The sequence below is a fragment of the Sinocyclocheilus anshuiensis genome, unplaced genomic scaffold (genome assembly GCF_001515605.1).
Source record: "Sinocyclocheilus anshuiensis isolate Anshui unplaced genomic scaffold, SAMN03320099.WGS_v1.1 scaffold628, whole genome shotgun sequence".
Classification (NCBI taxonomy): domain Eukaryota; kingdom Metazoa; phylum Chordata; class Actinopteri; order Cypriniformes; family Cyprinidae; genus Sinocyclocheilus; species Sinocyclocheilus anshuiensis.
Genome location: NW_015555750.1, coordinates 721,287 through 743,863, shown reverse-complemented (window position 1 = coordinate 743,863; position 22,577 = coordinate 721,287). Strand labels below are relative to the sequence as shown.

Below are 22,577 nucleotides of genomic sequence, written 5' to 3'. Positions count from 1 at the left end.
AAAAAACTCTCTCTCTGTGTGTGTATATATATATATATATATATATATAACATTTTTTATTTTTTTTTTACAAACAAAGACAAAATAAATAATTAAAGAGCCATTTATAACTATAGAATCATGAGTGGAATGATCTTCAAGTGTGAATTGCGAGCCCTTTGATATCCAGTGGGTGGACATGCATAATTCATGAAACACTAGAGTGACAGAACAAAACAAGCACTGTATTAAAGTGGAGAAAACAAGACAAATCAGAGAAAGGATGCCATGTGACCATGCTGTTCATGCTCTTCATTAAAATACCACTCCTGATCATTTTAGAAGCAGACACTTGTTAGTCACAATTCCAGGTTAGTGCGTCACTATGGCCCAGATCCCATCTATTTTAAATGGGATATAATGAGGTATTTCAGCTGCAATATTTGCCAATATGTAGTGTAGTGTATGTACACTACCACTCAAAAGTTTGGGTTTTGTAAGATTTATGTGCAATGTTTTTGAAGTCTCTTACTCTCAACAAGGCTGCATTACTTTGATGAAAAAAAATGCAATAAAAAAGTTATTGTTCTTATTCTGATTTTACATAATATTTTAAAATATAACTTATTCCTGTGATGGCAAAGCTGAATTTTCAGCAGCAGGTCTTCAGTGTCACATGATCCTTCAGAAATCATTCTAAAATGCTGATTTAGTGCTCAAGAAACATTTCTTCTTATCAATGTTGAAATATTGTTGTGGAAACTGATCAATTTTTCAGGATTCTTTGATGAATAGAAGGTTAAAAAAGAACAGCATTTATTTCAAACAATCTTTTGTAAGATTATAAATGTCTTTACTATTACTGCTCAACTTTTTGCACCCTTGATCAACTAAATGCAGCTCATGAAAATAATTTATTTCGGTCAACCCCAAACATTTGAATGGTAGCGTAGGTTATGAAAAACGAAAGTAAATGTACTAAAAACTAAAATGTACTGTAAAATCAGGATTCTTTCAACTTACTTCAATTTTCGACAGACATGACCCAAATTGTTTAAGAGCGGCTCCCATTTGTCTACCGTCACCTAAAAAAAAAAGAAATGATTCATTAAAAGAACAGAACATTTTACAAGGGTATGATTCCTACAATGTACCAAAAGTGATAAATACGGCCATTAAATATGAATACTGTACTACATCGATGTTTCCTGTCGGCTAAATTTTTGAGTGTACTTTGCTGTTCCGATTCGCATGAACGGTATACGAGTGGAGCGCACACGCATTGAGTGGGATAATACGCGGAGTGTCACACCACGTGAAAGTGAAACCCGAGCGGTGAACTAATTTTCGGCAGCCGAAATTTCGGTGCATCTCTAATTATTGGCGACATCAGAAATTTATATTATATAATAGATGCTTTTTTGAACATTTTAGCAATTTAAAAATATTAAAAAATGATTTTTTTTTACACTGCACCCCCGCTCTCGACAGGTGCCGCGGCACCCCGGTTGGGAAACACTGCTATAGAGGACAGACATATTTTTTATTTTGACACAACTGAATTTGAGTAACGATCAATACAAGAATCTGTTTGTCTATTGGAAATTTGTGTAAAAGCGGTATTTTCATTGTTTCATCAGTTGAACGATGCACCCAAGAACATAAAAGAGCATCATGAAGTCTACTCTGACTAGCGTCTGTTCTGACCAAAAACAAGCAGAAAAACAACTAGATGATAGAAGCGACAGGATGGTTACCTCATTTCCAATGGCCTTGATCTTATCCATAGCTTCTAGAAACAACTTCTCGGCTGTTTTATAACTGTAACAAAGCAAAGCGTTCATCAGCAAAGCTTGTACAATACCACTAACAACTGATGAATATAGTGTGAATGCTTTTGTAATCACTTACTCTCCATTTTGGAAGGCAACCACAGCTACCTCATGTATGACAAAGGGGTCCTCAGGTGCAATGCTGAGGGCCTGGCTAAAGAAACGTTCTGCCAGCTTGGGGTTGTTAGTGAGTCCATACTCCAAACCAATGTACAGCATGGGCAAGTGACATCTGCTCAAACAGGAAGTCAGAATGTTTTTTTTTTGGCCTAAACTAGAGGCAAATATTTGTCTTGTCCTAATGAATTTAACTGTCACAAGCACTGCAGGTCTACAAACCCTTTCATGAGCTGGGCAGCAGTGAAGTACGCAGCCATGGCCTGATCGTGTTCACTCTCCACAGCAAACGAGTGACCGTATGCTATCCATGCCGGTCCGTATGTGCGCTCCAGTGTGGTGGCTTTACTGTAGAAGGGGATTTTGATGTTAACCATGAGTTTCCTCAGCTACAAATCTACTGCTATTATTACGAAACCTTTTGCCAGATTTAGCACAGAAACATGTTTCACGAAAACGACCTCTATGGGAAATTGAGTTCTGCAGGGTCAGCACTAAAAAGTGGTTTTCCCCCAGAATATTTGCATTTATGTAATAGGGCAAAAGTTTACAATACTTTTTCACTTATTTTGTATTTCTTTCGAAGATATGAGTGACTTCTTTAGTAAGAACTGTATGTTAGACAACATTATGTGACAATTTCAGTAAAACAATTGAATGTTATTGAAATAAGTCTCTTATGCTCATCAGGGCTGCATTTATTTGAACAGAAATACAGTAACTGTAATGCTACATATTAATATTTTATATTAGTTAAAGCATATTAAATATGATTACAATTCAAATAACTGTTTTCTATTTGAATATATTTAAAAATGTAATTTATTCCAGAGGAGGCAAAGCTAAACTTATATGCTGATTTGGTGCTCAACAGCTGTGTTTTGCTACTTAATATTTTAGAAAATTTAAACAGCATTCATTTGAATTGTTAATTTTTTGTAACAATCTAAAAGTCTTTACTGTCACTTCAGGTCAATTTAATGCATCCTTGCTAAATAAAGTAACCATTTCTTTTAAAAAAATCTTACTGACCACAAACTTTTGAATGGAATTGTAAGTTTACATAATTAACTACAGTTGTACCTCAGATACCGCCTTGCGTGTTCGTTTTTATGCCCAACCATGAGATAGTAACAACCAACAGCAAACCACGAAACCTTGAAAAGGTTCACAGAGAAAGAAATGATGAGAAAGCAATCACATAAAACTTAGTTGAAACTTGTGTTATGAGATGTTAAGGGAATCTAACTCACTGGATTGCTGGGATACAAATCCACCAGTTTATGAGACAGGTAAAACAACTCTAAAGAGACAACGGATGATAAATGTTATGATTCCACATTAACAGTCGACATTTAAATGAAAGCTGAAATCAATATTTAGTCTCATACCATTTGCTTTGCTCAGCTCAACAAGGGTTCCTATGTGCACTGGTAAACAGTTAGCATGAAACGGGTCTTTCACCATAACCCTAGATTTAAAAAAAAAAAAAAAAAACATCAGAGGATTTCAAACTCTTCCTAAATGTCAAACCAAACATTAGAAACCAAACATTAGAAACCAATGTCGGTTTTGCAAACTTACATTGACGTAAGAGAGTAGCACATTTTAAAGTCACAGTTGTAATAATGTCGCTCTGCGAGGGAGACGACAACATCCAAGTTGTCCTGGAGACCGTTGACTATTTCTGGGACGACCATCTCGCTAGGTTTGTTATACTGGAAAAGGAGAGTTGCTGATTAGCTCTTCAGTGAGCACTTCAAAACCACTGACTGAATAAACAGGTACTTCAAATTAAGTAATTTGTGCACGTTCCTTTTTTAAACTGAAGAATAAACACAACAAAATCAGGAAAAATAATGAACAGCATCTGATCCACATGATGACGTGAATGTTCAATCAAAGCTTTTTCATAAGCAAATCTTAGCAAACCATCTTTGGTACACAAATCTTTTACTTCTTTTGTCCTAATTGAACCTTACCAAAGTTTCGATAGAAAAAAGACCTTCTTACCTTCTTTAACTTATTTTCAAAAAGGAAATGCAGCAATTCCACTTCCTCTTCTGTACATTGTTGACTTAAGGGCAGAGAATCCAAGAAATCTTTCTCTACAACAAAATAACATTTTATGAATTTAAAAGCATTTATATACATACATATTTTTTGGGGTCCACTAATAATGTTAGTTAAGCTGTAAGCAACTTAATGTACAAAAACAGAGAATTTCAAAAAACGGAATGAAAGTATGAAATGCTTCTCTCACCCTCTTGGGCGGTCAGCATGTGATGGGACGTCAAAAGGTCAAAGGCTTCAAAGCAGTAGACGTCCAGTTTCAAGGCCTCTTTGTAGCTAGACGTGGCTAGGGGTCTGTTGTCCATGGCATCATAGATCTTCCCCCGCAGGAGACAGATGGAACTATTGATCTGAGTGAAAAGGCCACAGGGAGTAAAAGATCCAGTCAAACTGTTTATTTCTAAAGACCAACTGGACTCATTCATTCAGGTATAGTGTAAATATCAAAAATAAAACATAATAAACACAATCAATGAACAAGAAAATGTTCCAGAAATCAGGGGAAAAAAACAATGCAGTTTTGATCCTAAAAAAAATAAATAAAAGAGTTAGGCTCACTGAGGCAGGAGACATTTCCCATTCCTTTACGGTTTCTCTTGAGCCATTATCCTCCTTTACATTCTTCTCCAATAATTTTTTACTGGCTGCTTCCTCCATGTCCAGTATGTCTAGAGCTTGTTGATATTCTTTGGCAGCATACTGCAGATTACAAAAAAATGTAATGGTACAATCAATGATTATTTCCTTATATAGGTTTTCAGAAAAATTGGTCTGTCAGTGATAAAATTACACAAATGCTCCATCCATTTATTAAATATTTTGGCTAGTTTGATTACGTTTTCAGATACCAATACACTTATTTGTTTACATTTACATAGTAAATTCCATTTTACAAATCTTCCCACAAAAAGGCAAAAAACATATATTGTATATATAATGCATTTATATGCAATATCACAATATTTTATTTTATATAATGCATAAAATAAAGCTTTCATGACATTAATGTAAATACTCACGTGACATCTTGCAGCTAGATACTGACAGGCTCCATACAACTGAGAAACAAAAACGAAGCTATAAATAACAAGCACTGTATACTAATTCATTAACTCCCTTGAACACGATGATTTCTTTACTTCATACTAATGCACTTCCAACATTTCAGCATGGAAATACATTTGTGTCAATTAATTTATCGGGTTAGGTTTTTGAAGGACTGCAACTCGGAGATTTAAGAATATCTGTTACTACTGAAATGACTTTCATCAATCGATCGATCAATCAATAGCTCTTACCTTGTCAAGTTTGCGAGATCTGAGCGCATGAGAAGCTCTGTGATACTGTGCTGTCAAATAAAGGCACTGTGCTAACCAATAAATGTCTTGAGGATCCTCTATAAGAGATTAAACAGTCTGGGATTAGTCCAGTATGCAATTAAGAGTCAAGGTAATTTAACTAACACAGAATGAATTTTATCTACTGCTGTTTGACAATATCCATACAGTGTTCAGGAGGATGAAGATACTTACCATGTGATAAGGATGCTACTTTGTCAGCCCAGAAAAGAGCACTTTGATACTGTTGCTATAAAACAGATCATGCGATAATTATAGAGAAAAACTTCATTTCATTTATATTGTCACTATGAAGATAAAACTTGATGTACAAGATCATTTAGCCACATTAGTGCATAGAGGTTATATTACCTATTTATTTCTGAGAATAAAATAGTCCAAAACAACATGATGCCATATCTATTAATAATAAATAATTATGTTATTTAAAAATAAATTAAGAAGCTTTCAAACCTGTTAGCATGAAAGTCAGCTGGCTAGCTTCAAACACCCAGGTGTTCCGAGCTTAATGTACTAACTCTACCTTTTTCATTTTCTATAATATTCTGATTACGTAGTATCATATAAACAGCTTTATAAAATCAGCAATTAATAAAATCGTATTTGAGGTACAAATTAAAGCTAGTCTTAATGCTAAATATATTGCCTCTTCTTACCTGATCAATGTAGTGTCTCACTCTTTTACGAAGCCTGTCAAGATTCATGGTGATTGTACTGTTTGTCAAATACAAAAAACTGTCATTCTTGTCAAATGCAATGGATTGAAAATGAGTTCTGTAAGACTGATACTCTGTATGTAGATTGAAGCCCGCGGTTAGCATAAAACGTGTGTTACATTGATAACACTCCGTACAGAAACACGGATTTTGTGAAGTTCCGTCATTTGTTTTTATTATCTGTATGGATTGGAAGTAACAACGAAAAATGCAACAAAAATGCAAATTTCAGTTAAAATACATTTTTTACACACTTAGAATATTATAACATATATAAACACACATAATAAAAATGCAGCAATACATAAACACACAACCTCTAAAACGTGAATCCTCTTTGGATTATAAACACATTGCCGCTCTCTTGTGGTACACAGTAAAATTGCATTGAAAGTTTCTTTCCGCCATTAAAGTAATAGTTCACCCAAAATAAAAATTGTCATCGTTTACTCACCCTCATGTTGTTCCTGTTACTTTTTTTTTTTTGAGAATTGAGAATATCAGGCAGATGACAGCCTAAAATCTCATGTTTCACAGAAGAAAGTCATACATAATCATACTAAAACTGTTTTAAATACATTCAATTAAGTGATATAATCAGTTATTTTACTGTGTTGGACTGCTTCTATTCACTAAAACAAAAGATCAGCCCGTGAAATCGAACTTTCAGAAGAACTGAAGAATTAAAAAAAGCTTCAAAAGGTATTATAATATTATTGGCAAAGGTTTAAATCTCCCTATACACATTAATGGATGCAAGAAACACTGGGCACAATCCAGGCCTAACTGAGCAAGAGAAAAAAGATGTCATACGGGTGACCAATAGGCCAGCTACACTACTGACCACGATGCAGAGCATTTTGGCTGGCATCAATATTCTCAGCACTGCAGATTTGGCACTCTTCGACAAGAAGGAAACCGCTTCTGAAAAAGATGAACATTACATCATGCCTGAATTTTGCTAGAAGCTTTTTTTGTTATATAAATAATTGTGGTCTCAGGACACTAAAATTAACCCAGTGTCCTGAATGTTTGGTGCAAACCAAATATAACTGCAGCCCTACCATCATGCTTCAGGGTTGCTTTTCAGAGATTTATGAAGGGAGATATTAATATTCTGTACTAATCATTTTGATTCAGAAGCATGTTCAGTTTGTGATACTGATGGGAGAATGTTTCATAGTGAAAGCTTGCAAAGCCTCTTGTTGTCCAAGCATAGATGCCCAGTTAAAGAATAACAGGGTTGTTAGAGATTGAGAAGAACATAAAGGGCAATAATTTATTTCTTAACATAAATCTGCAAAAAAAAAAAAGTAACACTGAACCGTGTTGTTACAAGTTCCGCAACAGGGCAGATGACACATTTGACCTAAAATCACACAAGAACATGGTATGGCGGCATCTTGTTTTGACCACGCCTTTCTTTCATATTTCTCATATTTCATATAATAAAACATTACTGAGAATACATTTCTCTCTGTACATACTGCTGCAGTAGGTACAGTATTTTACAACTGTAACAATAGTGCTGGTGTTGTGAGCCGCATGCTCCCATGAACATCTGGCTTAAAATGCAGACATGATCAGCATCACGTCCTGCATGAGATACACACCCAGACAGATGGGTACATAATCTAAAACGAAACTGGAGAGACTATTCCATAACTCAGACTGTGAGGAGTGGGTAGGCAATGAGGACTCGGCCCTATAGAGTGACACTGACTGCTATGGAGATGAGGTACTAGGTTCGAAGTTATCCACCCAAAATCTCCAAGGGTTTCGGGCTAGAATTGAGTCGCCAGTGCAAATATAGCTGGCCATGTGCATTTGATGGCTCTATAAGAAATCTTGAGTTTCGCACTCTTGTCCTTCCTGTGTGATGTGTGGAAGTCTGAGTCGTCTTTTCCATCCTGTTTTTCCTTTTGCAAAGCTTGTCGGTTTCAAGTGTTTCTCTTAGTTCTCTCTTATAATGCTTACAAGTCTTTATAAAAACTACAAAGTCAATGAGGCGACCAAGGCGTGAGTTCTCGCCCAGGGGCAGTGTTACTATACAGTTTTGCGTTTTGATCCCATCACGATTGGCCGAGCGTATTCCACAAAGTCGTCGATGAGAACAGGCCATGCTCCTGAAACAAAGCAAAACGTCACATTATTAAAATCCAACATACCCTACATGAGTAAATGCAGTCAATTTATGACTTAAAAGACCAATTGCTAAAAATTCAGTCAGCTCACAAAACTAAAAAGTATTGATAATGCATGTCACCTTCTTCATCATAGTTTGACATGTCATCTGCAATCATGTTGCCGAAATCCAGGAGCAAGTTCCATGTGTCTTTGGGAATTGATCGCTTATGATGCTCCTGCACAAAATAAGGAGAGACCAGAGAGCATCTAAATTAATTGCTAAAGGAAATTATTCCACTCTGTGGTTAAAACCCATTTTAATTTGTATTCAGTGCGAAACAGGATCAAAGGTCCAAAGCTGTAATGATGACTTACCAATAAAAATCTGTTCCAGAGGTCTAGGAACTTAAAACGTCCAACCAGAACCAGGTTCCAATATGCTACTGCCATCTCTAAATCTGAAATGGAAAAAGACCATTAATACAGACAACTGTTTATTCAGTGCTAGAAACCAGAGTGAAAACTCACAGAAATGCAGAAAGAAAAGGTGCCCTTACCTAAACCTTTTTGTCCAGGATTCTTGGCAAAGTTGAAGGTGAACTGGTAGAAGTCTTTGAACTTTCCGCTGTCTTTCAGATCCTGTTCTAATCTGGGCAGAAGAGCGCGAAGCTTCTCCGGACTGTCACACCTGCAGATGAAATGAAACGTTTAGGCTCATCATTAATCTAATCACTGATTCTTCATGCCATTCATACAAAACTCAAAGATGCTGTTAGCGATTCCAGCCTGACTTCTTCCATTCTGCCAATTTTAACTATACAGCTTCTCTCAGCAAATCTAAAACGTGCAAAATAATTTCAGATACATCAGGCATTTCAGATTGGCTCATTTTTCTGTGGTGCTCAGAGCTGAAGACTGTCACAGAAAGAGGTGTGATTTCTCAAGACACCTTTTTTTCAGTGATTCTGTCAGGTAGTAGGACATTTTGTGTGATATTCCCAAAGCACCTTTAAAGGGGTCATATGATGTTGCTAAAAATAACATTATTTGGTGTAATGAAATGTGTTTATGCTGTTTAAGGTTCAAAAAACACAAGGCATGACGAAGCGGATATCGTCCTCTTTTGGAAGGCCAAACAAAGCAGTTTCGCTTTCACAACGAAACACAGTGCCTTCACGACATGGCGGCAGCAACAATACTACAGCGAGAATAAAAGTTACGCCTTCTTTCTTTGCGTGAACATTTGGGCGGCGTTATGCAAATCTTCCCACATCGTCATGTAGACATGTGGGGGCGTGTTAGAACGAGCCGTTTTAGGTAGGCGTGGTTGACTCTTTTATAACTTTTATAAAGAATATCTCTTTGGATTTGAGACTTTAGTCTTTGCAACTTTACAGATCTTCTTTATGCACCAAGAGCTTGTAACACTTCAAAGAGAAAGGAAAAATTGAAATCGCATCATCTGACCCCTTTAATGATATTGCCAGCCACCACACAACCCAAATATTGTCAACAGTGCCCATGACTAAATAAAGAAATTATGTCATAGCCCACCCCAGCTCTGTCATGCCATCAATTAACTCTTTCTTGCTGAATTCACACTGTGTTGCTGCACGGAATTTCCATGCCACAACCAGAACACTGATGCTGGCCGGATCCAGATTGAGGTCATCACAGAACTGTTGAATTCCATCGATCCCAATCTTATTCTCATCCTGGGGATCTGAGGGGGGGAAACAAAAGACTTTCAAAAAACCAAGAACACTAAGTGTCAGTTTCGTAAAACAAACATTTCTAAGAGGAATTCAACATTTAAAGGTGCAGCAGTAAGTTTTTGTTTAGGTTTTGCTGGCTCTTCTTCATCTAAGTGGTTTTGGGCTTCATAATGACATGTGAATGCACCATGTTTGTTTGTATAGGTCCTGTAATTTTTTCTTCACTCTGTGGCATGCAAGCTGCAGATCTTGTTTGATTGCTCTAACAGGAACACCTTGTTTAAACATTTTATTTTTCCACTCACACTTTGTCTTTATTCTAAGTTTAATTCCATTGTTTTGTTTAGATGTACGTATATGTTTGATTAAAGTTGCAATGTAACAAAAGTAGAGACAAAATCATTTTGCTGCATTGTGAGTGAAACTTTTATTTACAAATTATCTGGAAGAAAAAAAAAGGAGGACGGGGACTTGGTTCAGTCGATCAGTTGTTGATTGGATAGAGGAAGATGTGAATGCAAGCTTACAGCTTTATATAAAAAAGGGCAGAGTTTATGTAAATTAAATGATTTGAGAAGTCTGCCATAAATCACCAAAGAGAAAGCGTGTCATTTCACGAGAAGAGTTATGAAATTTTGATTAAACATTACAAAGTCAAAACATTTTTTTTAAAATGAAACATACATGGATTAATTAGGATGCATTTCCATTTCATGCCAACTTTAAGCACCCGCTGATTAAGAACTATATAAAGTAAACTTGTTTTTATTATTAGTAACACAGTGGAACTGCATGACACTGCTGGTCGTGTGATTTCAAAATGAAGGTCCTCACGAGAGTGTAAGCCACTCTGGGTAGAAAAGTTAAAAAGCTTTACAATTGAATCATATTTCTCAAAAGTAATAGAAAAAAAAATTGTATGACTTTTTTAATGAGAAACAAATGACTAAGAGCACTTTTTAGCATGCATTAATACTCTCAGGCACAGGACAGCAGGCATAATACATATCCAAATTAGATTAAAACTCACCTTTATATCGATTGTAAAGCTGCTCCAGCTTTTTTCGGTCCACTGAGATTTTCATGGATTCCTTGTGGTACAAATCTGGGTTCTGAAAGTAGTTGTCCGTGGCCACCTCTAGTTTCCAGTCATTTTGAGTGAGACAGTATACGGCGGTCTTCTCCCCAGCTTGAGTAAAGGACATGAACTGCCGTACCTTGTCCTTTTGGGAGGATTTTAGTTTATGCTGTGTGGACACAAAAGATATGCCCTCAGACATGAACTCAGACAGACGGAGGAATACACTCAGCAGTGTGTACAGACAGAAAGAGACACAAACGAACATACAGAGAGAGAAAATTGCACACATTCAGGCACAAGACTAAAGCTGACAACTGGAACAACCATAAACAAAGCGCTGACCAAACGTCCTATGTGGCAATTTAAAAGGACATTCTACCGGTTATAGCAAGTTCGACTGAAGCACCAAGCATGTGAGGACCTGTGACAGGCCACTTGCGCTTGGCATGTAATATGAGATGGCAAGCTCAGGGCGGCCAGTGCAAAACAACCGGGTTACCCTACAGTTATTTCCATCGATGCACAGTAAGCTGTTTTTACTCTAGTTCTTACAACGAGTTCAAAATAACCATTCTGACTGGGCCATCACAAGACACAGAACCAGAACACAATGTGCAAAAAGTTTGATAGCCCACTTAAGACATGTTTAGAGGGTATTACAATCTGGAAAATAACCAGGCTGGGGCTAAAAGACTTACGTTTGACATTTCATAGCTGGGTATGGATGTAACCCTCCTGTTCTGCTGACATTATTGGCTGCCTGGTTGTTTGGGGTCCCAGAGGCCCCTATATTGTACGTGAAAAATCATTGTAAACATTTAAAAACATCAGTGATGTCATTGCATTTATCAATCTGGTTTTAAACTTGGGGTCTCAACGACACCACAACAGAAATAAGCTTTGTTTTTAAATGTAAAACTATTTAATCATAACATCGAGTTGAAAGCTTTTTTATAATCAGATCTGTTGCATTTTGGAAAAGTCATGACGTTTAACCAGATTGTTCGATGTTAAGTAAGATTTTGGTGTGTTAAAATAGGGCTTGGAGGGTCTCGAAAATCCAAAACAGAACATCAGGGTTAACAGCATGCATGCTTGGCTAAAGCACAGAATAATAATAATCCTCAGATGCATTATGCAGCACAGTGCATGATTCCAGGACAGATAGGCGGAAAGGTACATGCTGAACTCCCTAAATATCAACAACTGACCTTCCTGCCCATACAAAACATACACACAATTATTATCATTCTCGGTGCGACACGCGCAGACAACAACTCGTGCAAGACGCGGAATATCTAAGTTTGCCAGAGCTTCTCCGTCGAACACGGAAGCAGAAAACGTCAGCAATATTTTTAATTTCTGTCACCTACCATTTTATCACCCGCTGTTTGACCAAATTGATACCCAATGCTGCCATGTACAACTGCGCATGCGTGTAGGCATCAAGGGAATACGCTAGACCGCCAGCGAGGCTGCGCGTGGAAACGGTTACGTATTGGAAGTTGTAGTTCGTAAACGTGCGTTTTGTAGTTTAAAATCTCTCTCTCTACCAGAGATGAGTAGTAACACATTAAAAGTAGTAAACTACATTTAACTACATTTTCTGTAGTTGTTCCTCTCTCTCGTACAAATTATCGTATGAATCAATTAATTCAGCTCAAATTAATAGAAAATCTGATTCATTTTAGAAAGTCGATTCGGTCAGACTGTTCACACCTGTTATGCATCTGTTCACAAAGGATTAATTGATTAATTTGAGATTCTGTCGTATTTTTTATTAGAAATATTCAGTAGCGTATGAAAGCTAGTTTCTACCAGAGATGCTTTTGCCCCTCTAAATGGTAGTCTCATTCATACTTTTTTAGTAAGTACTTTTTAAATAAAATTGTAAAAATGTATACCCTCAGGTTGTGGCACACGAGTGTTTTTGCTCTGAAATATTTAATGATTTTTATAAAGTAAACATAAAAATAACTTTACTGGACTAAAACATTTTAGGTTTATTATGAATGCATCGTTTTAGAAAAATCTCTTTCAAATGTAGCATGATACAGCAGGCTTTTGAGGAACATTTATTTGTACTTCTCTCAATCATCATTGTATTGCATTGAATATGTTTTATGTTGATCTTATGTTATCAGTGGCATTGCATTATATGTTTTTGTACAGTGACAAAAGCTCTGAATTTCATCTTACTTGTTGGCCATATTACTACTATTTGGCCCTCAGAATAAAATGTTTAAATTAAAATAAATTAAAATAGCCTAAATTAAAATAAAATAAAATAAGTTTTTTTCTTCCTCAAGTGTGAACTCCATATAATATATAGGACATAAAAGCATTGTTTTTTGCAAACAAAAGACATTTGCAAACTATAATACATACAGTACATACATACACACACACACACACACACACACACACACACACATATATATATATATATATATATATACACACACACAATGCTTTTGGGCATGAAGACATGTTCAGGACGATCTGCTGAAGTTCAAACCGAGCATCAGAATGGGGAAGAAAGGTGATTTAAGTGACTTTCAATTTGGTCTGAAAAAGAGAAAATATCCAGTGAGCAGTAGTTCTGTGGCGAAAATGCCAGAGGTCAGAGGATAATGACAAAAGTGGTTTGAGCAAAAGGTTGCCTGGTCTGATGGGTCTCAATTTCTGCCTGGACATTCAGGTGGTAGGGTCAGAATTTGGTGTAAACAACATGAAAGCATGAATCCATCCTGCACAATATCAACGGTTCAGGCTGCTGGTGTGGATGTAATAGGGTGGTGGATATTTTCTTGGCACACTTAGGCCCCTTAGTATCAATTGAGCATCGTTTAAATGCCACAGACTACCTGAGTATTGCTGCTGACCATGTCCATCTCTTTATGACCACAGTGTACTCATACTTCCAGTTTGTGACATGTTACAAAGCTCATCTCAACCTGGTTTCTTGAACATGACAATGAGTTCACTATACTCAAACGGCCTCTATAATCACCAGACCAAATCTGCAGCAACTGATGCTGTCATGTACTGTAAGTATGGACCAAAATCTCTGAGGAATATTTCCAACACCTTGTTGAATCTATGCTATGAAGAATTATAGCAGTTCTGAAGACAAAAGATGGCTAAACCTTTGAGTGGATAACAGTGTTGAATGTTTAGTGTGAACAACACCGAATGGACTGATTTTAAAACATGTTTCACATATCTATAATAGCCTGCCTATAAAAGGTCTGTGCATCTTTCATGCATGATATAACTCAAGTTGCTGCTCAAAGTGTTTCTCTTGTAATAAATAAACACAGACACAGCATGTGTTGCAAGAGCAAGACCTTCTCTGATTTATGTCATGTGCAGTTATTTGTAAACACAAGCAAACTTTTTCAATAAAGGGTGTTGTAATAAATGTTGAATTGTTTAATTTGTCTCTTTTATTGATGCATTTAGATCTTTTTCTGTATATATTTGTTTCTGAATAATGTTTTTGTTTAATTACTATACCTAATCATATTTATCCATCTTCATAGATGTACAGTATTTAACCCAGATAACTTCTTCAAATATGTCCACCCAGAGACATGAAAATGATAGGGACACGATAATGGTGACACCCTTTTTTGACTTTAGTTATCTGTATAAAACATACCGTGCAGTGTGTTCTGTAGGGGCAGCATGAATACAGATAAAAAAGTTCCAGAGCCTGACACCAAACAGCAACCTAATGACATAGTTTAATTACAGACATTTTCATTTATTAGTTAGATGATTCATACTTTCTAAATCTTGACTTTTGTTTGTTTCCAAAAGTGCATTTTAGAATAGCTCTAATAATGAAGGTGTAAAGTATTTGAATAATAATACTTCACTACTTAAGTATTATTTTGGAGAATTTGTAACTAAGACCGTTAAAACAGAATGCTTGCATGTTTACATTTACATTTACAAATAAATAAATAAATAAATAATTCTATAACAATTTCATGTAGTGCAAAATACATATGTCATCAGGACTTATATCTTATACAAAAAAATACAAAAAAGGTATTTTATCCTAACAAGCCAATTAATCATGTTCTAGGTTTAACTATCCTTTTATTTAAGCAGGAATTTATTTGTTTTTATTTATTGAGATTATCTCTTCTGTCTGTTCTAAAAAGTCTATTAAAAAGCTAAGAAAAGTGTTTACTTCTTCATTTTAAATACTGAAGTTCAATTAATTGTGGATACTTTTGTTTACTTTCCCTCAAATATTTTTTAGTCTTAGTGCTTAGACTTTAATTGAGTAAAATTTTTAACATAGTATCTGTACTTAAACTTATGTACAATTTCTCGGTATATTTTACACCCCTTAATAATAATACAAATAAATAGGATAACATTTATGTTACAGTGCAAAGGGGAAGCGGTATTAATGTACATGTATCGTAAGAAAGTGCTTTTAAATGGTTAACTAAACTTATAAATACTGATAGTAGCTATTATTATAGACTTTTACTCTGATTATCAAAATTTATTAGATATTTTATCGACATAAACCTTTCATTAGTGAGTTTCTCTTTATTATTTACAAGCATTCTTACGCACGCTCCGCCCTCAGACGTAGTGGGGTGGGATCCATTGAAATTAACCAATGAGAACATTTTAACACAGGTACTGTAGAGTCTCATCCAATCAAAATTTTTTATAGGCGTGGCTTCCGTATTACACTCACCTGACGTCATGCGAATTACTGTCCAATCGGATTTCCCGTGGCGTAGACACCGCCAAGCTCAGTTTTACAGACACAGAGAGGGAGCAGTTTCTACTGTGTGCGCTGCTATTCATTCAGCTCTAGACAGTTGAAGGCGGATGCAACCGACCGTAAGTGGGACCAGTTGGGGCTTTGAGTCCACGCAGACAGCCTTGACCGATATTTTCTGTATTTAGAATTCATCATTGCATAAAGAAGTTGTCATTTATCTGCGTTTGAAAACGATGAGATAATTTGGCATGAAATAAGTGCGTTTGCCAGCAAAACCGGTCAGTAACCTCAGCGTGTAACTTAGCTGTATAGAATTATACATAATGGAATCTATGATCGTTAGTCTGTGAACCCTCAGTCCGGTTTAATTATCACTTATGTGAAATATTGAAACTGTCTGTCTCAATTGGCTTGTGTTAGCCGACAAGCTAACCCATGTCAAGTGCTTCTGTCAGTGGAGTGCAATGGGAAATCCTCAATGATTTTTACTCGTATTTGGCCATTGCACGAAAAAGCTACCAAACCAGACGTGTAGCAAACAATAGTATGTAGATCCTAGATTGATTATATTAAAGCTTCCCACCCAGATGACCTTGATTTGAGTGGAAGTTAGCTTACTAGCTCGCCTGGTCGCTAGCTTAACAACAGCTTTACCATATTCGCTCTAAAGCGTTTTTAAAATACTTTTGCAAAATGAAAGGGTTGCTGTTGTTTAATTTGTATAACCGTTGCTGTTGTTTAATTTGTATAACCGTGAGGGGTTTATTAACTAGATAATAACTAGTTTAGGTCGTCAAAAGGACCTGTCACTTCAGCTAGCAGGCTATTAAAGCATCACTGCATGATGGCTTTGCTTTAGCTTCCATGTAAAATGGCTGCCAGGCATTAAACCAAATCCATCCTGCTAGTTATATTAGTTCTGATGAGTTAGTAAACAACTGTCAAATTTTAAACGATTATTTTCCGTTTTTGAAGGACTATCTGTCGTTTAAACTTATGCTGTAGCGAAGCCAATGAATTGTTACCCTCCAGCAGAGTAGTGTTATGACTGTCAACTCTTGCTGAATATAATAGGTCGTTTCTATATACTGTTCCTAAGATAAATTATAGAAACTTGTTGTAAAAGAAATCAATAATTTTAATTATTTTCTGAAACGATGCATGAGGATTTCACAGTTGCCATGCGTATTTTATGTGCATACTTATAACATCCGCATCCATTTTGGGTTTTATGAATGTGCCCCGATCTTACAATCAAACATCTCCCAAATGCAAGCTCGTTCCAAAAGCATGACCATTCACTGCACATGGGTTTTAATTTTCATATTATTTGATTTATCTTTGTTTCCTGTTTGAGAGATGGGCTTCAGACCTCCTCTTCCTCCGTCCTCTTGCTAACTGGCTATGCCAACAAAAACCACCTAAGAAGGCAAAGGGCTTCAGGACTGTAAGTTCAGAGGAAAGTTTACACACTTAATTTCCAGATGGCCATTTAAGTCCGATCCGTTCGCAAAACGGTACGAGCACATGCACAATACTCGATCTGGTCGCATTTAAGCAGGAGGGGCACGTTTTGATTACATTTAGAGCAGGGTTTCGGTGCAAAACGTGTTTGAAAGGCAGCTAGCTAACGGGGCTAACACGCTTTATTATAGTACATACTGCTTCGATTGTGCATTATGTTTGATGCGGAAAGTATAAACGAAAAAAACGGATTGTTCTGCTTTATGCGTTTACATGGATTTTATAACTTCGGACATTGGCCATGAATATTTACTATATTTAAGGGCCCATTGCTTTTGCAAAAAAAAAGTTACTTAAAACGACAGGAACTGTTGCATATGGATGACTCTCAGAAGATTGCATGCGGTTTTTGAGTGCACGAGTTGAAATTTTGATGTTAAAGAGATGGAAAGATTCGTCGAGGTCTGTCTGGTAATATCAGCTGCACGAGTGCTGGAAGCAAATCGGCGGGCCTCGTTTTCATCAACTATGGCTGTCTCTCAAAAGCTTGTGAGCTACTTACCTAGACAGCATTTTAAAATAAGCAAACCTGGAACTCTATTAAGTGAACTGTGTGAAAAAGAACCCAGCTCTTTATGTATTCACACTGTCCTTGGGTTTGAAAGAGGACTCAAATCTCACTTTAATCCACTTTACCTGTGACAGAGTTTCAGTCCATTTCACATACACACTAGCAAGAGTGCTGTTGTGCAGAATATCAGCATATGACCAGAATATCAGATGATTGCAAGTTTACTGTATTGTTGCATAAAAGCAACATCATACAGGTAATCAGTATTGAGTAAAAGGAACCAAACCATCAAGTGTTTAATACAAGTCATTAGCATCCAGTAAAACATTAGTTTTTTTCGTTGAATATCTTAGAAAATGTATGTTGAATCTTATAACATTTTGATATGAAAATCTATGTAATATTTTAATAATTATACCTATAATAATAATATAAATGTGCTGAACCTTTGAATTTTGAACCCACCTATAATGCCTAATAATGTTTTCTTGGTGGTTTTCAGACATGCAGCCACTTTTTTTTTTTTTTTAATTACATCATTTATCATTTATGTGGCATTTTGAATGAATGCTGGTCCTGTCTTGTTCGCAGAGCGGTTTGGCATGAAGGAAAACCTGAAGCCTATCAAAGAGACGAGCCATGTCTGTCTGAACTGTTCATCTGTGAATCTGTTCATAGATCAAAAACCACCCGAATCTGCAAGATATACTTGTTTGAAATCCCATTGATCATTGCATGCTTTTGGCGGTTTTTGCAAATGAAAACTTTCCTCATTAGTCACTTTCTCTGTGAGAAACAAAGATTTGTGTAGTAACCTTGGTTACAGTCTTCAAGTGTCCTCAGCTTTTGTGCCAGACCAGTTTCATTTCTGTTGCAGAGACATTTTGTTGTGGAAATTTGGCTCAGGTTTTTCAGCTAGACCAAGCATCTATTCCTCAGCCCTAGGGATCATGGCCAAAGATGTGAGTATTCTCTAGCTCTATTAGATGTAATCCACTGAAAATAGAGTACAAGTCAATGAGTTGATGGTCATCTTGTTCTCCACAGGCTGGTCTGATTGAGGCCAATGGGGAGCTGAAGGTTTTCATTGATCAGAACCTGAGCCCTGGCAAAGGTAAGAGGAGCATTAAGAGTTTGTGAAGATAATAGTGCACTGCATCAGCAGCTGAATTTTTTGAAGATATTCAAGAATGTTTGATCTTACAGTAATGCTTCACAAAAGCCCAAACACCTGCTTGACCTTACATAGCACTGCATTACGGTGTCCTCTGTGAATACTACCCCTGCAGGTGTGCTGTCTTTAGTAACGGTGCATCCACAGTCAATGGTGGTTGGAAAACAGCTGTTGCCAAAAACACTGGGCCCTTCCAACGTGAACATTGCACCACACATGGTAAGTTTTGAATGGAGTTTGATTGCATAAACACTGAAATGTAAAGATCACATAAGCGTTATTCAGACCACACTCAATTCCAATTTGTTTTTCAGGTTTAATCTCCTGTCTTTCCACACGCTTAAACAGCCAATGCTTTAATCGGATGTTTGTTCTGACATTGTGTAGAGTTTCCGGTTTTATCAGTTACTTTTACAGGGCTCAAAAATAGTAGTACACACTACTGTTCAAAAGTTTGGGCTCAGTAAGATTTTTATTAATATTTTTGAAAGAAGTCTTTTATTAATTTTTGTAATATTGTGGAATATTACGATGTAAAATAGCTTTTCTAAATTATTATATCAACCTTTGATAGGAAAACTCAACCTTTAGCAAAATACGACAAGTCACATTTTTGTCAACTGCCACAAAACTCTTACTTTGGACATGGGCCATCAGGCCTTTTTTATTTTTAAGTCCTGCAGGTGACGTTTGTTTATGACAACTAAGAGTAGCCAGGCATCAATATGGGAAGAGCTTAGGAAACTGGAAGTAAAATTGCCTATGCTCTTGTAGTGTTTTATGCATAGCTAAAGTCATGATGTTGAACACACACCATCTCCTGAACGAAGAAAGAGAATTATTTGAATTCTGATCTAGCAGTTCAGGGTGAAACAGATTTCCAAGAATGGTTATGTTTAGTTCACAGTTTTATTAATCCACATGGAGCAACACGCAGTAATCATTGAAGGAGTGAGGTACAGTATATCCTTCTCAGGGATGGGAGCTAGCTTTGAGTTTACAACTGCTTTAATATATCCAAGGGATGCTGCTTTTAATTGCTGGAGAGAATCAGGGTTTGTTGGAAATTGAAGCAGGCTTCCCATAACAACTAAAGAATGAAACAAACTAATTTAGAAAAGAGAAACTGTTGGCTCGTTTAACTGACGCTTGCTGTTTAGCCACCTGCATATCCACAGCTGCTGTTGTTAATTCCTTGCCATATGTCAGTGAGAATTGGAAAAATGTCATATGTAGCCAGCATAAAAAAAGAAACATGTTAGCTTGCATTTGTCCTAGTTGAATAAATGTTCACCTTCCTTAACCTCAAACTTTTTGTCATTTAGATTTCATTATAGTACAGCTCTGTTTAATATTATACGTGACCCTGGACCACAAAACCAGTCTTAAGTCGCTGGGGTATATTTGTAGCAATAGCCTTTTGGCTATATACATTGTATGGGTCAAAATTATAGATTTTTTTTTAATGCCAAAAATCATAAGGATATTTAGTAAAGATCATGTTCCATGAAGATATTTTGTAAATTTCCTACCGTAAATATATCAAAACGTAATTTTTGATTAGTAATATGCATTGCTAAGGACTTCATTTGGATAACTTTAAAGGTGATTTTCTCAATATTTAGATTTTTTTGCACTCTCAGATTCCAGATATTCAAATAGTTGTATCTCGACCAAATATTGTCCTATCCTAAAAACCGTACATCAATGGAAAGCTTATTTATTCAGCTTTCAGATGATGTATAAATCTCAATTTTGAAAAATTGACACTTAAGACTGGTTTTGTGGTCAAGGGTCACATATCAGATACTTTGGTAGCAAGCATTGTTTGCTCTTTTTATTATGTTTGCCGTATTGTCTCCTAAACCTGATGGTCTCTATCACAGATCATTAGCACACCTCAGAGGCCCAGTGGCTCCAATGTAATCCTAATGAACAGCCCACACACACCCAGCTCTCAGTTTATCACCCAGAGTCAAGCATCGGAAGCGTCTCCGTGGTCCTCGGGGTAAGTCTTACTTCAGCAGGCTACTTCATAACATGTAATGACATTTCTATTTCAGAAATAGATTCAGTGGAACCAGGTGCATTTCTGTTCTTGAATGCTTTGTATTTTTGTCTCCAGAATGGCTTCAAAATACAACATGGCCAATCGCCTGTGCAAAGAAAATATTATATCTAAATCAAAATATTAACAGGTTTTACAATTTGTATTTACGAGACAAATCAGTAGTACATTTATTATTGTTTGGCAACTTTTTAGAATATTTTAACTTTATCCTTTATTCAAAATCAAAGAAAGTTTGATAAATAATCTTTTTGTAGTTTGATTATAATTGTATAAATTAATTTTGTTGTCGTTACTATTGTTAATTGGCTACAGTAAGAATAAGATACAAACAATTAAATGATTTTAGGGATGGAATAAAATTATAATTAATTTATTTTTTAATGTTTACATGGAATTATTAAAAAATATTATGAATGAATAATAGTAATAATAATTATCATTATATCAAGTCAATTACACAAAATGACTTAATGTCAGACAGGAAACTCAAGATATAAATTTTTACCATCAGGAGAAAATTCCCCAAAGTGTCTATCTTGTCAAAATCCACTGTCCATTAAACATATTTTGCTGGACTGTAATACTTCTACTCTTGTTAGAATTATTCTGTTGATACTTTTGAAAAGGTTTTTAATCAAGTACATCCAAATATAATTAAGTTTTTTAAGAAAAAAATGATCTTAATCATAATCTTATACATCTTATTTAGTTTTAATTTTGAATAACTAAACCTGGCTCTTGTCCTGAACATAGGCATAGAAGGTGACATGGCATTAAAAAAGGAAAGAAAAAATATTATTATGGCTTTAGTATTTTAACTTCAAAATCATAGAAAAATATTACATGAAATTTGCATTGGTGGATATATCAGTTTGGTTTTCTTCCAAGATGAACCATGGTGACACTATTGAAAATTTTCTAAGGAAAATTCCCACAAAGCAGCAGCAAAACATTTCTTTCGGCTATCCTTTTTCTGTCATCTATCATAATGTTAAATATTAAGCAATAATTGGTTTTTGTTCTGCTTTTCCTCAGAAAGAGGGGTAAGAAGGGGGAGAAGAATGGGAAAGGCCTCAGACATTTCTCAATGAAGGTTTGCGAAAAGGTCCAGCGGAAGGGTGTCACAACCTACAACGAGGTTGCTGATGAGCTTGTGGCTGAGTTCAGCTCTGGTGATAATCATATCTCCCCTAATGATGCGGTAAGCCGCTTCCTGTGGCTAGGCATTGATCCAGAGCTTTGTTTGTTGAGTGCAGAAGACGTGCAGCTCTTTAAACTGATTAAAGAGTTGCTCATTTACATATATCTTAAATGAATAGTGCTTCACTTTCTGTGTGTTGTCCCCTAGTCGTGGTCGTGGCCTAATGGTTAGAGAGTCGGACTCATAACCCAAAGGTTGTGGGTTCGAGTCTCGTACCGGCAGGGATTGTAGGTGGGGGGAGTGAATGTACAGCGCTGTCTCCCACCTTCAATACCACGACTGAGGTGCCCTTGAGCAAGGCACCGAACCCCCAACTGCTCCCCGGGCGCCGCAGCATAA

At 36.2% G+C, this 22,577-nt stretch overlaps 3 protein-coding genes across 12 annotated transcripts in view; 1 reads left to right on the top strand and 2 right to left on the bottom strand.

Moving 5' to 3' along the window:
* Positions 1 to 6,252, bottom strand: part of LOC107673708 (cell division cycle protein 16 homolog) — a 7,744-nt gene extending 1,492 nt beyond the window's left edge. Inside the window, exons 1-15 of the mRNA XM_016467436.1 lie at positions 6,016 to 6,252; positions 5,534 to 5,588; positions 5,300 to 5,397; positions 5,021 to 5,059; positions 4,560 to 4,700; positions 4,192 to 4,351; positions 3,942 to 4,036; positions 3,513 to 3,646; positions 3,320 to 3,399; positions 3,182 to 3,231; positions 3,012 to 3,085; positions 2,151 to 2,276; positions 1,891 to 2,043; positions 1,737 to 1,800; positions 1,003 to 1,064 (exon numbers count right to left, since the gene is read on the bottom strand). Coding sequence (XP_016322922.1) covers positions 1,003 to 1,064; positions 1,737 to 1,800; positions 1,891 to 2,043; positions 2,151 to 2,276; positions 3,012 to 3,085; positions 3,182 to 3,231; positions 3,320 to 3,399; positions 3,513 to 3,646; positions 3,942 to 4,036; positions 4,192 to 4,351; positions 4,560 to 4,700; positions 5,021 to 5,059; positions 5,300 to 5,397; positions 5,534 to 5,588; positions 6,016 to 6,180 — 1,496 coding nt within the window. The 5' untranslated portion in view covers positions 6,181 to 6,252. The remainder of the gene's footprint in view (positions 1 to 1,002; positions 1,065 to 1,736; positions 1,801 to 1,890; positions 2,044 to 2,150; positions 2,277 to 3,011; positions 3,086 to 3,181; positions 3,232 to 3,319; positions 3,400 to 3,512; positions 3,647 to 3,941; positions 4,037 to 4,191; positions 4,352 to 4,559; positions 4,701 to 5,020; positions 5,060 to 5,299; positions 5,398 to 5,533; positions 5,589 to 6,015) is intronic.
* LOC107673709 (DCN1-like protein 2) lies at positions 6,249 to 12,441 on the bottom strand. Of its 8 annotated transcripts, none has more exons than XM_016467441.1 (8): positions 12,372 to 12,441; positions 11,697 to 11,784; positions 10,948 to 11,164; positions 9,757 to 9,925; positions 8,760 to 8,890; positions 8,578 to 8,660; positions 8,342 to 8,438; positions 6,249 to 8,201 (listed from the first exon to the last, which is right to left on the bottom strand). In XM_016467441.1, exons 2-8 carry the CDS (start codon positions 11,703 to 11,705, stop codon positions 8,122 to 8,124), a joined length of 786 nt encoding a protein of 261 aa, XP_016322927.1. In that variant the 5' UTR covers positions 11,706 to 11,784; positions 12,372 to 12,441; the 3' UTR covers positions 6,249 to 8,121. The 8 variants fall into 8 exon arrangements, with proteins under 8 accessions (XP_016322927.1, XP_016322928.1, XP_016322929.1 ...); XM_016467442.1 differs by lacking the exon at positions 12,372 to 12,441 and adding an exon at positions 12,210 to 12,224; XM_016467443.1 differs by lacking the exon at positions 11,697 to 11,784 and having other exon boundaries at positions 12,372 to 12,431.
* Positions 12,442 to 15,767: 3,326 nt separating this feature from the next.
* The window catches only part of LOC107673714 (transcription factor Dp-1-like), a 12,959-nt gene continuing 6,149 nt past the window's right edge, over positions 15,768 to 22,577 (top strand). Inside the window, exons 1-6 of one of the 3 annotated variants that reach the window (XM_016467447.1) lie at positions 15,768 to 15,876; positions 18,670 to 18,754; positions 18,840 to 18,906; positions 19,082 to 19,185; positions 20,853 to 20,974; positions 22,073 to 22,238. In XM_016467447.1, the coding sequence (XP_016322933.1) occupies positions 18,743 to 18,754; positions 18,840 to 18,906; positions 19,082 to 19,185; positions 20,853 to 20,974; positions 22,073 to 22,238 (471 nt within the window). In that variant the 5' untranslated portion in view covers positions 15,768 to 15,876; positions 18,670 to 18,742. Of the gene's footprint in view, positions 15,877 to 17,018; positions 17,205 to 17,256; positions 17,275 to 18,669; positions 18,755 to 18,839; positions 18,907 to 19,081; positions 19,186 to 20,852; positions 20,975 to 22,072; positions 22,239 to 22,577 lie in introns of those variants that run through there. The other 2 variants (XM_016467448.1, XM_016467450.1) reach the window with 2 other exon arrangements.